Below are 19,146 nucleotides of genomic sequence, written 5' to 3'. Positions count from 1 at the left end.
ACAGAGACTAAAATGAAGGGGATGGTAAAAGATATTGCCTTAATGGACCTGGAGGGTATTGCACTGGATGAAATGGGTTGGATAGAGAAAGACAAATATCACATGATTTTACGTACATGTGGAATCTAAAGAAGAAACTAAACAATAACAACAAAAGCAGTAATAAACTCATAGATACAGAGAATACTTTGAAGGCTATTAGATGGGAGGGGAGTTGGGGGATAGAAAAAAAGGCAAAGGGATTAAGAAGTATAAATGGATAGTTGCAGAATAGACATGGAGATGTAAGAGTGTAGCATGGGGAAGATAGTTAATAGTATTGTAATAAATATAAAACGGGGAAGAGGGGTACTGGATTTAGTGGAGTGACCACTTTTCAAGTAATCTCTGATCACTATGATGTACAACTGAAACTGGTATATTATTGTATGCCAACTATAATTTTAAAAAACTCATTGAATTTTACAATGTAATACAAGCAACTAATTATCTAGTATATTTCAATAAAGAAGGGGGAAAAAACTTCTGGGGTGAAGGAGAAATCACTTGATCAACCCAATTTTAAAAATAAATCATTAAATTAAAATGGTAAGGAGCTCCTTGTTCCATTCTTTTTTTTTTTTTTTTTAAACTTCATGGATTGTCTTTTGGCCAAATATGTGTCCACTTACTTGAGTAATCCAGCCCGATGGAAGACATAGAGATCCTGCTCCAGGGTGCAGTTGTTGAAGGGGACTATCTTCACAAAATTCTGAATGAGGACAAACTCAGGGGTGAGATGTGGCAGGGAAATGATGCAGAAGTTCTTGTCCTAACATGTTTGGAGCAGAACACAAGAAAGAAAATCAGAAATCATTTATCACTGAACAAATTCCTACTGTAATACACTAAAGAAAATAGGAATAAAATGTGTAAAGGAGAGGGGATTCAAATTAAACTTTCCTATAATTTGGAAAGTAATCATATAAAATTCAGGGGGATAAGCAACCACAAGAGTATGGAGTCTGACTGAAACCTGAATAAATAAATACTATGAACAATAGAACCCATTCTTCACAGCTCTTTTGTGGAAGTAGATTTTTAAACTAAGGACATTTGTGCTTGCAAATTCATTTGCAATAAGGAGTAAATGAGGCAGTGTGGTGTCACAGCAAGGGCCCCAGGCTTACTAAGTAATATTGTACCAGCTGTGGTCCTCTCCCCTGTGAGATGAGAGAGTGGTGCTCCAGGACTTTTCTGTTCTAAAATCTTGTGATTATACATGAACAGATGTCTGTGTATTTTATCATGACATGATCCTGTTTGGATGAACAGCTCTAAGGACATGTTTACCCTGAGCAGTGGGTTTAGTTAGCAGATACAGAAGGATCCACATGTCCTGATGGCTACAACTCACCTTCTAGATCAGCGCTGTCCAATATGGTATCCAGTAGCCACGTTGGCCACTGAGCATTTGGAACATGGCTAGTGTGACTAGAGAAATGACTTTTTAATTTTATTTCATACAATTAATTTAAATTTAAATTTAAAAACTGATATTGAATTCAGTTATTTGAAAAGTTTTATGTATGTCTAGAACAACTTGGAAATATGAATCTACTTATTCAACTGTAAATTTTATAAAATCTAAATGCAGATCAAGTATTCCTGATGAAAAGTTAGTGCTTGTATTGAAAATAGGCTGTGAGTATAAAATATGCATTAGATTTCAAACACTGAGAAAAAGAATGTAAAATATCTCACTAATAATTTTTCATACTGATTACATGTTGAAATGATTAAGTTTTGGACTTATTGAGTTAAATAAAATATATTATTGAATTTTATTTCACCTGTGTCTTTTCACTTGTTTTAATGTATCTGCTGGAACATTTAGAATTACTACTTATGTAGTTTGAATTTGCTGCCTGTTGGACAGGCTGTCTGTGTTCCACATATCCCACTTGACTTTCTGCCAGGTACCTGCAGAAGCGGCCTGCTCTTCCCAGAGCTAATTTGCCCCTTTGGGATCTCGCCTCCTCCTGAACCCTGTGAAGGTATTACTTGTGCTAAACCAAAACCCTGGAGACATTTGTGTAACCCAAAGGAGCGAACCATTGTTTGACCTTATCTTCCTTCTTTCTAGCAAAATAACACAGCGCCTTTTTGGGACTTTAGAGTCAAGTTGTCAAATACTCAAGGTAAAAATAAGAGTTGGGTGCCAAGTCTCCCTTGGCTTCCTCTGGGAGGAAGAGACTATAATGAGTTGCTTTGACTTGGATCTGAAGGATTAAGGATGAAGTAATGAAGGTGTTTTGTTCCTGTCTCCCCATATCCTGAAATAAAATAGAATTAAAAAGTAAGCATGTCTTTTACCTTTTTAAAGCCAGCATTGCTTTTGTAACACTGAAGATCTGCCTTAACATGGACTTCAAAATAGGAATGAACTAACAGTGAAGTTAGTTTGGGGTGTCTCTGAGGGAAACCAACTTTGTAAATCCTACTTTGGGATAATCTACATTGCTTTATGAGCTTCAAAATGCCATAATATCAATCTAAAAATATTATGGAGAACATTATTGCAAGGCTTCATTATATTAACAAAATGAAGAAATGCAATTTATGGTTTCAGGCAACATAATTAAACCATATTTGTTTTTGTCTCAGTGTAAAGAATATCAAGGAAAAATAAAGCAATAGATATTTGGCTTATAATTAGCCAACTGAAGAAGTACAGTTGTTAACTCTACTTAATTGATAGGCCAACATGGAAGTCTATAAAAATCCATTTTGTTCTTCAGTTATCTTCTTTCTCCACTTTCTTCCCTCCGGTAAAGAGATAAAGCTTGGTTAGTATCCCCATCCCTTGACAAGAATGAAACAAAAATAGAGGAAGAGGCTAGGACACCCTGCAATGGAGTATCTTGTTTGCACTTGGATGCTTGCTTGGGGGTAGACCCTCCAACAGGTCAGGCACTGTGTTAGGCAGGGCCAAGCAGAAAATCAGGCACAAGTTCCCACTTTCCTACCCTTGAAGAAGCAATATAATGGCTTCAGAATTCTTTAAGCTAATGTAAGCTACAAAGTAATATAACAGTCTAATTCGCTTCAGTATAATTTTTGACATTTTCATGTACTACCATCATTCTATTAATGATTTGATTCTGATAAAACACGAGTAACATTACCTCGAAAAGAAACTATGCATTGAAAGAAAACTATTAAAACAGCATGACTAAAAACTTATCAAAAATGGCAGTATTTTCTACTTTTACGAGTTCATAACATTTCATTCAACCTTATTTTCAGAACACAGAAACAGTTCAAATCTCAACATTCATAGCATTTTAAATGTTTGAACAATGAATATGGCATTTTACTTTTCTAGCTTACAAAACCAATTATGTTACTAAAATTCATTATGTACTTACAGGAAATAGACTGAAAACAAAATTCATAAAATCCAGTGACCTGTAAACAAAATAATAAACATTGTCACTGATCTGAAAGCAAATGCAGCATGGGTGTATATTTAAAGAGATTTATGGCTCTCTCCCCCTCAGGCAGTGGTCAGCCAATCACTAGTGAGAATTTGTGTCTATCTGAACATTAATCAGTTGCAGCAGTCATAAGCTTCATAGCTTCACACATCAGTAATAAAGTATTTTTCTAGAACTGAAGGTACTATTATAGCAATCGATAATCTTTGCACATTCAAAAACCAAGATAGTCATTCTGTGGACATGATCCTTCCCTTCCATTGTGGAAGAGCTGGGGGGAGATGTAGGCATATCATAAACTACTCTGATCTCTTTCTCTTTTATATGCAAACGATTTTCTGACCAGCTACAGATGTATATCCACAGGCAAATCATAATGGGTCATCGAATTTCTGTTTGAAAATTCAAAAATCACATTTTAAGCATAATCATATATGAATGCATAAGAGAAAATAAATATACACAACAAATCTAGATGGGTTTGTAGGCTTTTTAGATGTCTAAATATAATTAATATAGAAGGATTTCCCCCTTTCAACCTCTCAGATGTCCAAAGAAATTGAAAACTTAAGAGGAAAAAGTGTAAGTAAAATATGATTCTAAGTGAGGCTGGGAGACTGGGAATATGTTTAAATACCCTCTAAAAAAGAAATGTCCAGCAGTGCTCCTGGTCACCTAAAACTACTCTAGAACCTTCCAGTCTATAGAAATGGGCCAATCTTTTCCTCTTCAAGATTGTTCTGTGGACAAAATGGTGGAGCAGTTAAGCATCATAAAGGAGATGTGGATTCTAAGCATCAAGGGCAGAGGTCTGTATCCAGACAACAAGGGGGAGCAAGCAGTGAATATCTGGGTGTTCTGGAGGGACAGAAAATGAGGTGACTGAGTTGTCTGGCCGGCACCATGCCTATTCCTTCTAGCAGGTGCCCTAGACCATTGTTTGGTGTCCTACTATCCCCCTTCAGATTACCTTTGGGTGAGGCTCCATCTGCAGATTCAGCTGGTAGAATGAGGCAAGAGACTTAGCTGTCATCATGGCCTAGCCTGGCCCTGGCCATCATCTCAGGAATGAGCACATGGCCCAGCTGGGCCCAATGGGGCTTTGGCTACCTCTTCACTAGGTTTTGGTGCACAGCCTGAGCTCACTGTCCACTTTTTTGGCTCTAAGTGGGGACACTGCTCTGAGATTGAGGCCAGTAGCAGGGAATCAGAACTGGGAGGTAGAGAGAAAAACTTGGTCCTTGATTGGGTTATCTAAGTGCTGTACCAAGCCATACTGAAAATCAGTCCTGCCACTGGACTTATCCTTTGTTATGGTGAGGCAATTATTCTTTTTCAATTATTCCAGTTTGAGTTGGATTTTCTGTTAGTCAAAACCAAAAAACTCTAGACAAGCAGCAACCTAAATCCAAAGTTCTCCCACAATAACTTTCAAAAATGGGGAGCAGCACATGGTTGCTTAAGTGATGATTTTCTAGATCCCCAACTGAGCCAGACTCTGGGCAGCCCAGTTCTGTGGGCCTTATCCAAACTTTACAGACTAGAATCTCTGGGAATGGGACCCAGGAATCTGTTCCTTTAAAAGAGCTTCCCAGGAGATTAGGATGTGCCAGGTTTGGGCCCTGCAAGGTTACAATGTTGGGCCACAAATGCCATAAGAGTGTCTTACCTTAACAGACAATCTGGGGTTCAGTACTTGCCTTGCTTCGTGTTTCTCATCAATACAAAACAGCTGAATACAAAAAGCAGCAGAGGCTCCCATGTAGATGGGGCGGAAGTAGTTGGTCTCCTCAGACAGTGAGATAGATGCTGAGCTCACGTTACTACCATAGTAATTTGTATCATCCTCAGTAGACTCTTGACCAAGATTTTCTAAGTCCTAGAGCAAGCAGAGAGGAGAAACCAAATGGAAATCCTATTTATTTTCTGCAATTTAATGGGTTAGTGGTTGCATCATCTCTATGTTCCTAGGACAGATGTGACTGTCTCACCTGAAACAAATCATCCTGAGCCAGTCCTAGTTTTAAGGAGACATTCTTAATGAAGTATTAAAAATTTATAAAAAGACTGAAAAAAGTTCTCACATGAAGGTCAGAAAAACAAATGATTTCACTTGGTCTTTGATATAGGATCGATATTTTAACTGCACCACTGGGTAGAGGTTGGAGTATAGTAGTAGTATATACATATTAATTCTATAGGCAAAATACATCTGTCCCCAAAAGTGTTTTCACTGTAATTCTATACTACAAGAATTTTTAAATCTTGGGACTGTTCAGGTAGTTTGGTGGTAAGGTAGAGCCTGGGAGATCCAATTGCCCTTAGCCAACTAGAAACTTAGCACTGAGTCCTTCCAGTTTCACCTTAAATGATTAACTCTGAGATCTATCTTGGAGTTCTTTTAAATCAAAGTAATACATACATATAGTAAAAATTAAAATAATACTGCCACTAAAAACTTACGAAGAAAATCAGGAGTCCTCTGTCCTCCCAAGTCCATCTCCTTACTGGCTAGCAGTTTCAACTTTTTCATTTTTTTTGTAATTTACCTCTATATTTCTGAATATGTGCTTATACTATTTCTTAATTCTTCAGTTTTTGAAATTCCTTTTGGATATGAATGTGATGGATTGATGTAACCCTCTTATACTACCTTTTCCCCATATTCTACAATCCCCCATCCCTCAAGCAAGGCAAGTACTGATCGCCAGATTGTCTGTTATATGTATAGCACAATTCAGGGCTAAACCAGCAAGTATTCACATTATTACGAGTATGTAAATATCACTGTTACTGAGCAAAGAAGTATAGTATGACTGTGTTCTCATTTATATACTCTGATTATCTTGGCTTCCTAAATTTTTTCAAATGCTTTGTCAGATTTGCCAAGTGTTTGTCTGTATTGTTTCCCAGACAACCAGGCATTTGAGGTAATCCATGACTTCATTTCTCCTCTCTCCATCCTCTGATCTAGCCTTGCTCACCTTGCCTGTTGTACCACCTGCTTTCCTGTTTTGCAGCACCCATTTCGGTTCCAGGTCCTTTTGTTGTCTTCTTTGTTTGTGGTGTATGTTCTTTATGACTAGAACACATTTCCAGTTCCTAAAACTAACAGTGCTTGGTAGGTAGCAAAGCACAATAGCTAACTGGGCACTTCGTGGGGTGATCAAACACAGACCTGACATTTTACTGGGTGACCATCTCCAGGGACATTATCTGGAAGCCTTTTCTCTGGGACTGTCAGGTTTTTGCGGGAAGTAAGTTCTCCAATCTCCTGGTAGACAGAACAGTGGCCCCCAAAGATGTGCATGGCTTAATCCCCAGAACCTGAGGGTGTTAACTTTACAGGGCAAAAGAGACTTTACAGATGTCATTAAGTTAAGAATTTTGAGACAAGAAAATTACCTTGGATTACTGGGTAGGCTCAATGTAATCACAGGAGTCCTTATAATAGAGAGGAACAAGCGTCAGAGTCCAAGAGAGACTGAAAGATGCTATACTACCAGCTTTGAAGGTGGAGGAAGGAGCTACATGCCAAGGAAAGCAAATGGCTTCCAGAAGCTGGCAAAGGAAAGGGATTGGATTCTCCCCTAGAGCCTCCAGTAGGAATAGGGCCCCCGAGTCTTAGCACGGTAAGACCTCTCTTAGGTGTCTAACCTCCAGAACTATAAGATAATAAATTTATGTTGTTTTAAGCCACTAAGCCATTATTTATAGTAATTTGTTACAGCAGCAATAAAAAACTAATACAAAGATATGGCTTTTGGCATTTGGAAATAAGGCAAGAGAAGAGGTTGACACGTTCTTCCACTTGAAATGGAAAATTCCACTTATTGGTCTTTTCTCTGTTTCCCCATTAGCCTCAGATATACAGGCTGAATCTGAATTTGGAGCTGCTTCTGTTCAATCTCTCCAGAGATTAGTCATCTGGTCATTTCACTTAGGGTATAGATGACAAGCTAAGTGCCATCTGCAGGGAATCTAGTGCCCCTGACACTCCATATCAGATTGTCAAATAGATGCCATGTACCAGCCTGGCCCCATCTTCCACAGAAGCTCAAGGTCCTTGGCCTACTGGGGACAACCAGAAAAGTCACACACTTTTCACTATTTTCTCCCCTAATAATGGCACCTGAGTTTCACCTTCCTCAGCTGTACTAAGCCAGTGTGAACTCTGCCATCGATTTTCTTCACTCTAAAACATTTTAAAGTGCTCATATTCCAAAATCTCCTCTCCTAGTCTCATTGTCTTTGTAAATTTGTACCCTTCTTATTCCTTTACTGTCATTTCAGTGGGTTTTTTTTTTTTTTCCAGAAGAGAGAGATCAATTCATCTTGTTGACCCAGATGCCCTCTGGAGTTTCAGTACTTCTAATGTAATGGGAACCATCTCCCCTGCCCCCCACATCCTTGTTTGGGTTCCTAAAGGAATGGCTACCCTCTTAGAAATAGCAAAGAGAAAACTGCTCCCCTCTGATGCATGCCTCACTTTCTCTTTCCCAGGGAACAAAGAGTGAGTACCCTAATGTGGGTTTCCCCAGAAGCAAACTCTGAACTAAGTTTATTTGGAAAGCGATGCCAGGAAATTCTTCAAGGGAAGAGATGAAGTGAGGCAAAAAACTGAAGGACACCAATGTAGAGTGTTTAACAAGAGGGATACCACTGTGGACTCAATTATGCCGAGATCTCTGGGAAATTGTGGAGAACCCACTTAAGAGACAAAAGAGCTGGAGTACTGATTCTCTAGCTGCCTTCAGTCATTGGCTAATGGCTGCTCTCCAGATTCTGACCTGCCTGCAGACACAGCACTGGGGAAAGACCAGGCACGTGAAGTCCTGTTCCTCAGGAGGATGAGGAATGAGCAGTGCCAGAAGGATATGGGCAGGGGTCCCACAGCACATGCTAAAGTGAGATTCAGAAAATGGACCCTGTGCCCATTTAATGTACTCTCTTTGTAGCAGCCCATCCTACTCTGAGATGTATGCATTTTCCTCTCCTCCATACACTTAGCCCGGGAAGGCAAATGCTGCCCCAAGGGTGAGGCCTGCCTACAGCCAGGTTTGTACATTTAATTCTGTAGGAGTAAGTAGGAAATGCATTTCTGTTACAGGTCCAAGTTTTGTTCTCCAGTTTAGATTTAGCCAAAATAAAGTGGTATTTTTATCCCTAGTTGACTTCTGTGAAGACTTCTTAATTGGTCAGAATCTGGAGAGGAGAGGGGTATGATAATCTATCTGGCTCTCTCTCAGAATTCTAGTATCTGGGATTAGTATTCAGTGAATTTGTCCCACAACCTACATTGAGATGATTCAACCTCCTGTTCCCTGTCACCCCATCAAGGGCTCTCTAGACTTTGTGCTGACTCATGCCAAGTCAGTTGAACTACCAAGAAGAGGCGCTTGGAAACTCACTGAAAGTTCAGAACTGTGCTCATCAACAGAGAATAAGAATGTTTGATCATGTCACTCTCCCACTTACAACCTTCACAGACTTCCTCTGCTCCTTAGGAAAAGTTCAAAATCCTGAGCAGGATCCACAGAGCCCTGCCAATCTCTGCCTGAATTCTCAGGTTTCTAGCAGAAAATAGATACCACACTCCAGAGGACAAGCAGGTTTAACAAAGGACCACGTGTGAAGGTGTGGGCAGGGTGAATGGATACCAACAAAGATGAGGATAGCAACTGGAGAAAGATACTACCACCCCTTGGCCTGAACCTTCATAGGAGGGAGCAATTACTGGAAACTGGGATGCAGATAAGTGACATAATACATACAGGTGTATATATGAGTATGTATATGCATCTGATACAGTTGCAGAAAACTCTTACAAATGTTTTGCCCTATAAAGTATTTTCTCTCTGGACAATGGGAAGAAGAGAAAAACTGTTTACTGAAATTGTGGCAAGTAATTGATGCATGAAGTGTAACTTCTAGGTCCAAGCTGTGCAAGGGATAGAGAATAAAGGATTAGTCACTATAAAATAAGAGTTAATCAAGGGAAGTTTTGTGGAGTAGGCCCTAAAGGAGGTGGCAGATATGACCTTGGTTAGAGAGACAGAGAGGCCTGGAGAAGGAAAGGGCACACAGACTTAGGTGATGAGATGTAAACCACGTGGGGACCAATCAGCACACGAAGCCCTGTGCAAGCCTTACCTCTATTTCACTAGTATTTCCACTTTGGACTATTGATGAAAGTTCCTCGATTGCAGCTTCTTCTGTGATTTTTCCCTGCAAATGACAATAGAAAGACATGAGAATTAATCAAAGCCCACAGTGGCTCAGAGTCTAAGCTCTAGAGAAAGCTGTGTGGGCTCAGATCCTAGCTCCACTGCTTACTGGCTGTGTGGCAGTAGGAATGTCATGGGGCCTCAGTTTCCTCATTTGTAAAAAGGGGCTAAGAGCAGCACCCTACCTCATAGGGCTGTTAAACAGATAAAATAAAGGTAGGTAGGTAGGTAGGTAGATAGATAGGTGGGTAGGTGGATGGGTAGACAGACAGACAGACAGTTGTTTAGCATAGTATTGGCTCTTCCTAATCCTCTGTAGATGTTAGTAATGATAACATCTATTATTCTTCTACTTCTATTCTTCTGTGTAATTTGAAAGCTGCACTAGGTTTTTAAAACTGCTTTATTCAGGTATAACCGACATACAGTAAACTGCATATATTTAAAGTGTATCTTTTGAAATGTTTTGACCTATGTATGCACCCATAAAAATATCATCACATAAAAATAATGAACATACACATTACTCCTAAAAGTTTCTGTGTTTCTATGTTCCCCATCCTCCCACCCTATGCTACTATGCAACCACAGGCAAACAATGATCTGCTTTAGGTCACTATAGATTATATGCTCAGTCTATACCTGGATCTTCTATTCTGTTCCATTAATCTACTTGCTGACCTTGATGTCATCACTACTCTGTTTTAATTACAAGAATTTTATAAGTCTTGAAATCAGTATTAGTCCTATAACTTTGTTCTTTTTCCAATGTTGTTTTGGCTAGTCTAGGTCCTTTCCATTTCCACATAAACTTTGAAACAATTTTTTGGTTTCTATAAAAAATCCTCCTGAAATTTTGACTGGATCAATATTGGAAGAACTGACATCTTGGAAAATTGAGTCCTCAAAAGCATGAACATGGATATCAGGATATCTCTCTGTTTTTTTAGGTCTTACTTCATTCTCTCAGAAATATTTTGTAGTTTCAGTGTACACAGGTCCTGAATATCTTTTGTCAGATTTATCTCAAACTACTTTGTACATTTGTACTACTGTAATTAATATTTATTTCAACTTCTGATTGTTCATTGCCATTACATAGAGATAAAACTGAACTTTACATATTAATTTTGTATATATTTAGCAATTGCCAAAATACTTAATAGTGCTAGTAGCTATTTTGTAGATTCTAGGTGATTATGTTATTTTCAAATAAAAGAGTTTTAATTCTTCCTTTTCAGTCTGGATGCCTTTTATTTCTTTTCTTGTCTTTTTGTACTGACTTGAACTCCAGTATAATTTTGAATAGAACTGGAGAAAGCATACATTCTTGTCTTGTTCCTGACCTTGGTAGAAAAGCATTCAGCCTTTTACCATTAAGTATGATGTTAATTATAAGTTTTTCAAAAATAACCACTATCAAATTGAGGTTCTCATCTATTTTTAATTTTCTGAGAGTTTTTATGAGGAATGAATATTGAATTTTCAAATGCCTTTTCTGCATTTATGAGATAAACATATAATTATTCTTTTTCAGTTTGTTAATATGGTGATTTACATTAATTAACCTTCTTATATCAACTTCACATTCCCCAGAATAAACCTTACTACTTGGTCACGATATTTAATCATTTTTCTACAATTTACCAAAATCTTTATTAGAATTTTTGCATTGATGTTCATGAGAGCTATTGATCTGTAGTTTTGTTTTCTTGTATGTCTTTTGTTGTGAGAGAACATACTTTAGATCAGCAGTCCCCAACCTTTTGGGTACCAGGGACTGGTGCTCCTATGAGAATCTAATGCCTGATGATCTGAGACAGTGATGCTAGTGCTGAGGAGTGGCTACAAATACAGATGAAGCTTTGCTCACTCACCCACTGCACACCTCCTACTGTGTGGCCCAGTTCCTAACAAGAACCCCCATGGCCTAGGAGTCGGGGATCCCTGCTTTAGATGATTTGAATCCTTTAAAATTTACTGAGACTCATTTTGTAGCCCAGAATATGGTCTGGTCTACCTTGGTGAAAGTTCCATGCACACGCAAGAAGAATATGTATTCTGCTCTTGTTGAGTAGAGTGTTCTATAAGTGTCAATTATGTCAAATTGGACAATAGTGTTCTTAAAATCTTCTATATTCTTATTGATTTTCTGTCTATTTGTTCTGTCAATTATTAAGTGAGGGATATTGAAATCTCCAAATATAGTTGTTTGTCTTTGAAGTTCTATCAATTTTTGTTTCATGTGTTTTGAAGTTCTGCTATTAAGTGCATAAATATTTAGGATTGTTATGTCCTCTAGAACTCTGTTATCCTTGGTAATATTCCCTGTTCTGAAATCCACTTTGTCTGGAATGAATAAAGTGACTCTAGCTTTCTTTTAATTAGTGTTAGCATGGTGTATCTTTTTGAATCTTTTAATTTGAACCTACTGTATCTTTAAAGCGCTCTTTTGTAATCCACATATAACTAAGTCTTGCTTTTTTATCCTACCTATACATGCTTTATGTTGTCTTTAATTGGGATATTTAGACCATTTACATATAATTATCGATATGATTTGGTTTAAGTCTGTCACCTTGCTATTTGTTTTCTCTTTGTTCCATCTGTTATTTATTCCCTATCACCTCTCTTTTTGCCTTCTTTTGGATTAATTGTATATTTTTATGATTCCACTTTTTCTCTTCTATAGGCTTATTAGATATAACTCTTTCAATTTGATTTGTAACTTTAGTAGGGTTCTTTTTAGACTTTATAATGTGCATCTTTAACTTATTATAGTCTATTTTGGGGTAATGTTATACCACTACAGGTGTAGCGCAAGAATCTTAAAACAGTATACTTACATTTCTCCCCCTCTTGGTCTTTGTGCTATTTTTGTCATACATTTTATTTTTATATTTGTTATAAGCCCATACTATGTTGTCTTTATTTTATTTGAGTAGTAAATTATCTTTTAAAGAGGTATATAATAAGAACAAAATCTTATACATTTACCCACATATTTACCATTTCCTGTGCTTTCATTCCTCTGTGTCGACCCAGATTTCCATCTGATTCATTTTCCTTCTGGCTGAAGGACTTCATTTAACATTTCTTATAGTAATGGGTCAGCTGGGTCTTCCACCTTTTGTGTGTAGGTAAAAGTCTTTATTTTGCATTTATTTTTAAAAGATATTCACTAGGTATAAAATTCTAGGTTAACAGTTTATTTTCTTCCAGTTCTTTAAAGATGTGACTTCACTGTCTCCTTGCTTACAATGTTTCTAGTAAAGAATCTGCTGCCATCCTTATCTTTGTTCTTCTGTTCCCAACTCGTATTTTTTTCCTCTGGCTACTTTAAAATTTTTTCTCTTTACCACTGGTTTTTCACTATTTGATTATTATTATCTTTGGTATATTTTTCTTCATGTTTCTTGTGTTTGCTGTTTGTTGAGCTTGCATCCATGGGTTTATTGTTTTCATAAAGTTTAGACATTTTTTTAGTCATTACTTCTTCAAATACATTTTTTGTTCCAATCTCTCTTTCCTCTTTTTTTATAGACTCCAATTACATATATACTAGATAACTGAAGTTATCCCACAGCTCGCTAATACATTGATCTTTTTTAAAAAATTCTCATTTCTGTTTCAAGTTCACTAACTCCTAACCTTGAAATGTCTAATCTGTGGTTAATCCTTCCAGTGTATTTTTCATCTCATGAATTGTAGTTTTCATCTCTAGAGGTTTTATTCAGGGTATTTTTATATCTTCTATGTCTCTCTTTAACCTGTGGAACTTATATAATTATAATAACTAAAATGTTTTTGTCCACTAATTCTCACATTTGGGTTGGCTTCAATTGGTTGAGTTATTTTCGCTTTACGCATCATGTGTTTCCAGTTTTTTGAGTGACTGGAAATTTTTTTATTGGATTCCAAACATTGTGATTTAACCTACTTGGCTGATGAATAATTTTGTATTTCTACATATATTCTTGAACTTTGTTCCCGAACTCAGTTAAGGTACTTGAAAGTTCAGAACTGTGAAGTTCAGAACTGTGCTCATCAACAGGGAATAAGAATGTCTGATCATGTCATTCTTCCACTTATAATCTTCACAGACTTCCTCTGCTCCATAGGAAAAGTTCAAAATCCTGAGCAGGATCCACAGAGCCCTGCCAATCTCTGCCTGAATTCTCAGGTTTCTAGCAGGAAATAGATACCACACTCCAATAGACAAGCAGGTTTAACAAAGGACCACATGCGAAGGTGTGGGGAGGATGAGTGGATACAAACAAAGATGAGGATGGGCCCCAGGGATAGCAACTGGAGAAAGATACTACTACCCCTTGGCCTGAACCTTCATAGGAGGGAGCAGTTATTGGAACCGGAGATGCAGATGACTGACATAATATATATAGGTGTATACATGAGTATATGTATGTACATCTGATAGATACAGTTGCGGAAAACTCTTACAAATGTTTTGTCCCTATAACATGTTTTCTCTCTGGACAATGGGAAGAAGAGAAAAACTGTTCACTGAAATTGTGGCAAATAATTGATGCATGAAGTGTAACTTCTAGGTCCAAGCTGTGCAAGGGATAGAGAATAAAGGATTAGTCACTGTAAAGTAAGAGTTAATCAAGGGAAGTTTTGTGGAGTAGGCCCTAAAGGAGGTGGCAGATATGAACTTGTAGAGAGAGGCAGGGAGGCCTCATACAGTGCTGATGCAGGACTAAGCTGACAACATTACCCAAGAAGTAACCTTGGCTAACTACGGCCTCCTTTGGTATAGGTTTCCCTGCTTTAAGTAAGGGTGGTAGAAGCAGCATATGCAGAGCTCTATCAGCATCATTCTGGCAGCAGAAGGGTGTGGGTTGGTGGGGTTCCTGCTGAGACCAAGCAAGGACAATAGAGCCAGTAGCTTTTCAGGGAACTGTGCTGGGTATTTCTGTAGTTTGAAGGGCCCAATTGGGGAGAAAGGAAAACATTGCCTCATTTGAGTATGTGGACAGTGTGTAAGTCTCTGCAGAAAGTATGGATTTTTTAACTGATTTTAAATGAGCAGCTGTATCCCCCCTCAGTCTCCTGAAATCAGGTCATGAATGAAAAGGAAGGTAGAGAAGGGATGAAATTCCATTCTGACCTGTATTCTTAAAGATAGTAGTGAGGCTCTAATTTGTCTGCAAACACGCAGCCTCTGTTTCCTCCAGGGCCACTCTGTTTGACATTAGTGCTAGTGGGACCTTTCACCTTAGCAATGATCCCAGCACCAGGACCGCCCCTGACCTTGACTGCACAAGCAGCCCCCAGGACTATCCCACAACCCAGCTATGGGTGAATAAGCATTACCTGGATGCTTTCTCTTTTCCTGGCCTCTGAAGAGACATGTTCCAGTGGCTCTTCAACTGTTTTCTGAGAATCCTGGCTGCTATTCCTGAGCTCAGCATCTTTGAGAGAGAGAATGGCATAAGGACAGTAAGCAGATGATAAATATATTCAGAGCTACAGGAAACTGGAGACAGCATGGTAATGTGTTCCTAAACTGTACCACATCTGAAGAATTATATTGCAGATGGCAGTACTGGGAAATGGGAAGCACAGGGTCTTCACAGCTCACTCCAATTCTTACCTCTCTATGCCCTCATCCACATGAGAGAGATAAAATGATGCCAGTAATAGGCCTGGCCTGGACCTGGCCTGGTACCCAAGAAGCCCTCAATCTCTGCTAGTTACTAAGCTACTTGATCCTTTCTCATAAGACCCGTTTGAAATTTACAAACCACTGATTATCAACTTCCCGAATGGTGGGTTTTGAAATGATTTTAAAACCACAATTAGCTATGTCAGTGCTATCTGAATGCTAAAGATTAGCACAATGGCTGCTTTCCCTTTGAAAATATTGTGAACATGCAGTCTGACAATAGCTACTATTTTCACTTTTCTGCGTTCTAAACAAGAACTAGAGCTGAGAATTATTGTTTTAATAAGTTCTGGAAAGTTAATAATCAGGGTAGTGTTCATATAGTTAGCCTTCACTAACAAATGCAGTAGAAAATTTTTTTCCCATTTTGTCTACAAAGCTCTTTCTCTCCACTCTCCTTCTCTCTCACCACCGCCCCCCGCTCCCGCTTTCTATTTTCTTTCTTCCTGTCTGTCTCTCTTCCTGCCTGTCTTTCTCTCTCTCCCTCCTTTTCCCCTCCCTTTCCTTCTCTCTCCCCATTTTTCTCTCCCTCTTCATCCCCCTCTTTCCCCACCCCCACCCACCTCCTTTCTGGCTCATTCTGTGCCTGCTCTGCTGTGGGATTCTCAGCCACGACATCTGCTCACAGCCTTTGGGCCTTAGCTCAGAGCAGCCCTAGGACGCTATGCCCAGGGTTACTCCTCCTTGGAGTGCTTCTACAGATACAGGAGGGACCCTGGTTCTGCTGGAGGCTCCAGAGATACTGCTGCCAGCATGGGCCTGCTGCTCTCTTTTCTTTCTAACCTTTCTAATCACATCAGATGTTCTGAGGCCAGAAGTAGCCTAGATCCTCTCTGCTTCCTTCTCTCCCACTGTGTTCTAGTACCAGCCAGGGCAACTGCCCCTGTAGATACCTCTCAACCCCAAATCTCCATATTAGTCATGTCTTATACCTGCTCTGGCAAAGATGTAAGTGAATGAAATAGAAGGAAATTCTAAGAAGAATTAGAAGCCCAGGGAGGTGTTAAGGACACATACAAGGAGGTACATAATGTTGAAGGTACAATGAGAGAAAACTGCATCCCAGCATAAGGATAAGGAGTAGTTCTTTTGGAGAGAAAACTTTATGAGAGAGGAGCAAAGGACTTAGAATCTCTCTTCTGAAAAAAGATGCTTTGAAGAATAAATGTAACACATCTCTAGTTCCTGAATATGTCTTGCTTCCTACAAAAGTTTCCAGATAATCTACATGGGGTTTCCAGCACTCTCATGACAAGAGTAGCATGCTTTTTAGGTTAATTTACTTTGTTATTGGAATATAACACACATACGGTAAAGTGCATGAATTTCTAATGTATCTACTCCCATATAACAACCATCCAAATGAAATCTAAAGCATTTCCAGTGTTCAGAAGCTTCTACTCATCCCCATCCAGCTAATATACCTCTTAATGGTAGTTGCTCTTCTGATTTCCACTATCATTGATTCATTTTGCTCAGAAGCCAACTTTTTTTATTTTAAAAAAATATATCAATATTCCTTAATTTTAAGTTGCACTTTTTTTTTTAAATAGACTTTTCTTAGTTTAAATTTTAAATTTGAAGAACTACAAAAAACAACTAAAAGAAAACTGGATCTTCATTGTGCATATATTAATTTATAATTAGGATAAAATTACTAAAAAGCCAGAAATCTTTAAAGAATAGATTAGACTTTGCAATGATAATAATCCTGGTGACTTCACTGCTTGACAGTCTAATGTTCATGGGACGACTACCAACTACAACGACTAATTGCCTTGGCTAAACTGTCACTGGGTGTTGCAGTTTATTATTAAGCAGCTGTCAAGCTCCCCCTCAGAGGTGGTTGCATTTCAGAACTCAGCAAGGTGATGATATGGCTCTCTTTCCTGTGTCTCTGGGGTTTTGTGAGGTTTAATTAGTTAATGTTCACAGCATGCCCTGAGATCCTCAAATGTGCTATCCTAGGGAAAAGTTGAGGCAATGGTATTATATAAGTCACAACTAAAAACACAATTGAGGCTGTAAATTTGTTATTTTATTGCTTACAGCACCTAAGTAGCTTAGAAGTCATGAACCAATGTTTTATTCGAGTGAGAGTGAAGGAACAATTTGCTAGGACTTTCTAAGTGAGACTGCTTAGCTGAAGTAGATTTATTACAAAGCTAATCAAGCTGGAGGTTCAGGACCTTTACTAGTACACGCCTCTTATAAGGCATAGCTACTACTGAATTCATAATTTTGCATTATTTTTCTTAAAGAGAGCTTTCAACTTGTACAGACTTTAAGTCCCACAAGACCAGGGTCTGCCTTGCTCTTTACTAATAGGAATAATATATAGGGAAAGCTAAATAATACATCTTGAAGATAATAGGAAAAAAATAATAGCATACAATCTGGTATTTTTTACATTTATTTTAAATATCAATAAAAAATTCCAACAAGATTTTTTGTGAAATGAAATAACTGGTTATAAAAGAGTAAATATGAAGGAATAGGTAGTTAACAAAATTTTAAGAAATAAAAACAAAGAATGAACCAAATTTCCTAATGAATTTTAAGACATATTATAAAGCCATATTACCAAAAGTTTTATTGGAGCTAGAGCCAGGACACTGGTCAAGATAGAGTAGAAGGTAAATGCTGTCCACGCCTTTGGTGTCACGACCACACCAAAATTATAGCAAAACTACTAAACAACCATCACTGAGAATCACCTGAGGTCTGGCTGAACAGAAGCCATATAACTAGGAACATATGAAGTCACCTTAAAGCAAGAAGGAGGGGTGGAGAAACAAAACAGACTGGTGTTACAACCACATATGGTGATCAGGAAGATTATCTTGGCTGCAGAGCCTCCCTCCCCTACCTGAGGAGTGAAGTGTCCCGGCCCCACACTGGGCTTTCCAGCCCACAATTCCAGTGCCAGGAAGAGACATCCCAATAACCTCTGGCTGTGAAAACCAGTGGTGATTGTGGCTAAGTGAGACGGAGGGCTGCAAGGGTTGCACACGATTCTTCTGACATGGCCCGGGCCCAGACTTAACTCGCTGATGGACTCACTTGCTCTGAGCTCCAGCATTGGGGCAGCTGCTTGAGGAGTGCCAGGGACATACTGGGAGACACTGAGTTGTTGAGCTTCAGGGAGAGGGCTGAATGGGGCAACTTTCTCCCAGATAGAAGTACTGGCAGTATTTATTGTTCCATTGTTGAGCCCTCATCCCTCCCAGTATGCAGACCCAGGCAGCCACCATATCTCAGTCTCCATCAACCTGGATAACACAAGTCACTCCACCCAGGTGATTCCCTGAGATGCTGCCTCTCCCAACTTGCAGGCCCATCCAAGCTGCCTCCAGTGGTGTATTCCATAGAAACAGTCTGTCTTGGCTCTTGCAGTGGACTTTCATAAAATCTTTCAAAGGCTCACAAAACCTAAAGAAGCAGCATCTGGCCTCAGCATGCCCTGTACCTCTTGCTGAGCAGCCCCAAGCCCCATACTAGCAGCGGTCAGCCTAGGTCCCCGGCTTGGCCTCTCAAGGCATCTATAAGACCAGCATGGCTGGCAGCCATCTGCAGATTGCTTGGTGACTCTTATCATGTGGCCCCAGAGGTGCACAGGCTGCAGATGAACTTGGTCCGAAGCAGGACCCCTCAAGGAGGTCCTTGGGCCAGTGTACCCAGTGGCCTGCTTCAACCAGCACCAGAACTGAAGTACCAGGGCTGCATCTGAGGAGGACACATCTGAGGAGAC

General features: G+C 39.0%; 1 protein-coding gene across 9 annotated transcripts in view; it reads right to left on the bottom strand.

The window, feature by feature from the left end:
* The window catches only part of CFAP61 (cilia and flagella associated protein 61), a 296,212-nt gene that overhangs the window by 179,610 nt on the left and 97,456 nt on the right, over nucleotides 1-19,146 (bottom strand). For all 9 annotated transcript variants that reach the window (XM_023537747.1, XM_023537742.1, XM_023537746.1 and 6 more), the window contains 5 exons: nucleotides 15,044-15,141; nucleotides 9,633-9,707; nucleotides 5,180-5,358; nucleotides 3,411-3,450; nucleotides 672-811 (listed from right to left, as the gene is read on the bottom strand). In XM_023537747.1, the coding sequence (XP_023393515.1) occupies nucleotides 672-811; nucleotides 3,411-3,450; nucleotides 5,180-5,358; nucleotides 9,633-9,707; nucleotides 15,044-15,141 (532 nt within the window). The remainder of the gene's footprint in view (nucleotides 1-671; nucleotides 812-3,410; nucleotides 3,451-5,179; nucleotides 5,359-9,632; nucleotides 9,708-15,043; nucleotides 15,142-19,146) is intronic.

Source organism: Pteropus vampyrus, unplaced genomic scaffold, assembly GCF_000151845.1.
Source record: "Pteropus vampyrus isolate Shadow unplaced genomic scaffold, Pvam_2.0 Scaffold7, whole genome shotgun sequence".
NCBI lineage: Eukaryota > Metazoa > Chordata > Mammalia > Chiroptera > Pteropodidae > Pteropus > Pteropus vampyrus.
This window is presented reverse-complemented; position numbering and strand designations above follow the sequence as displayed.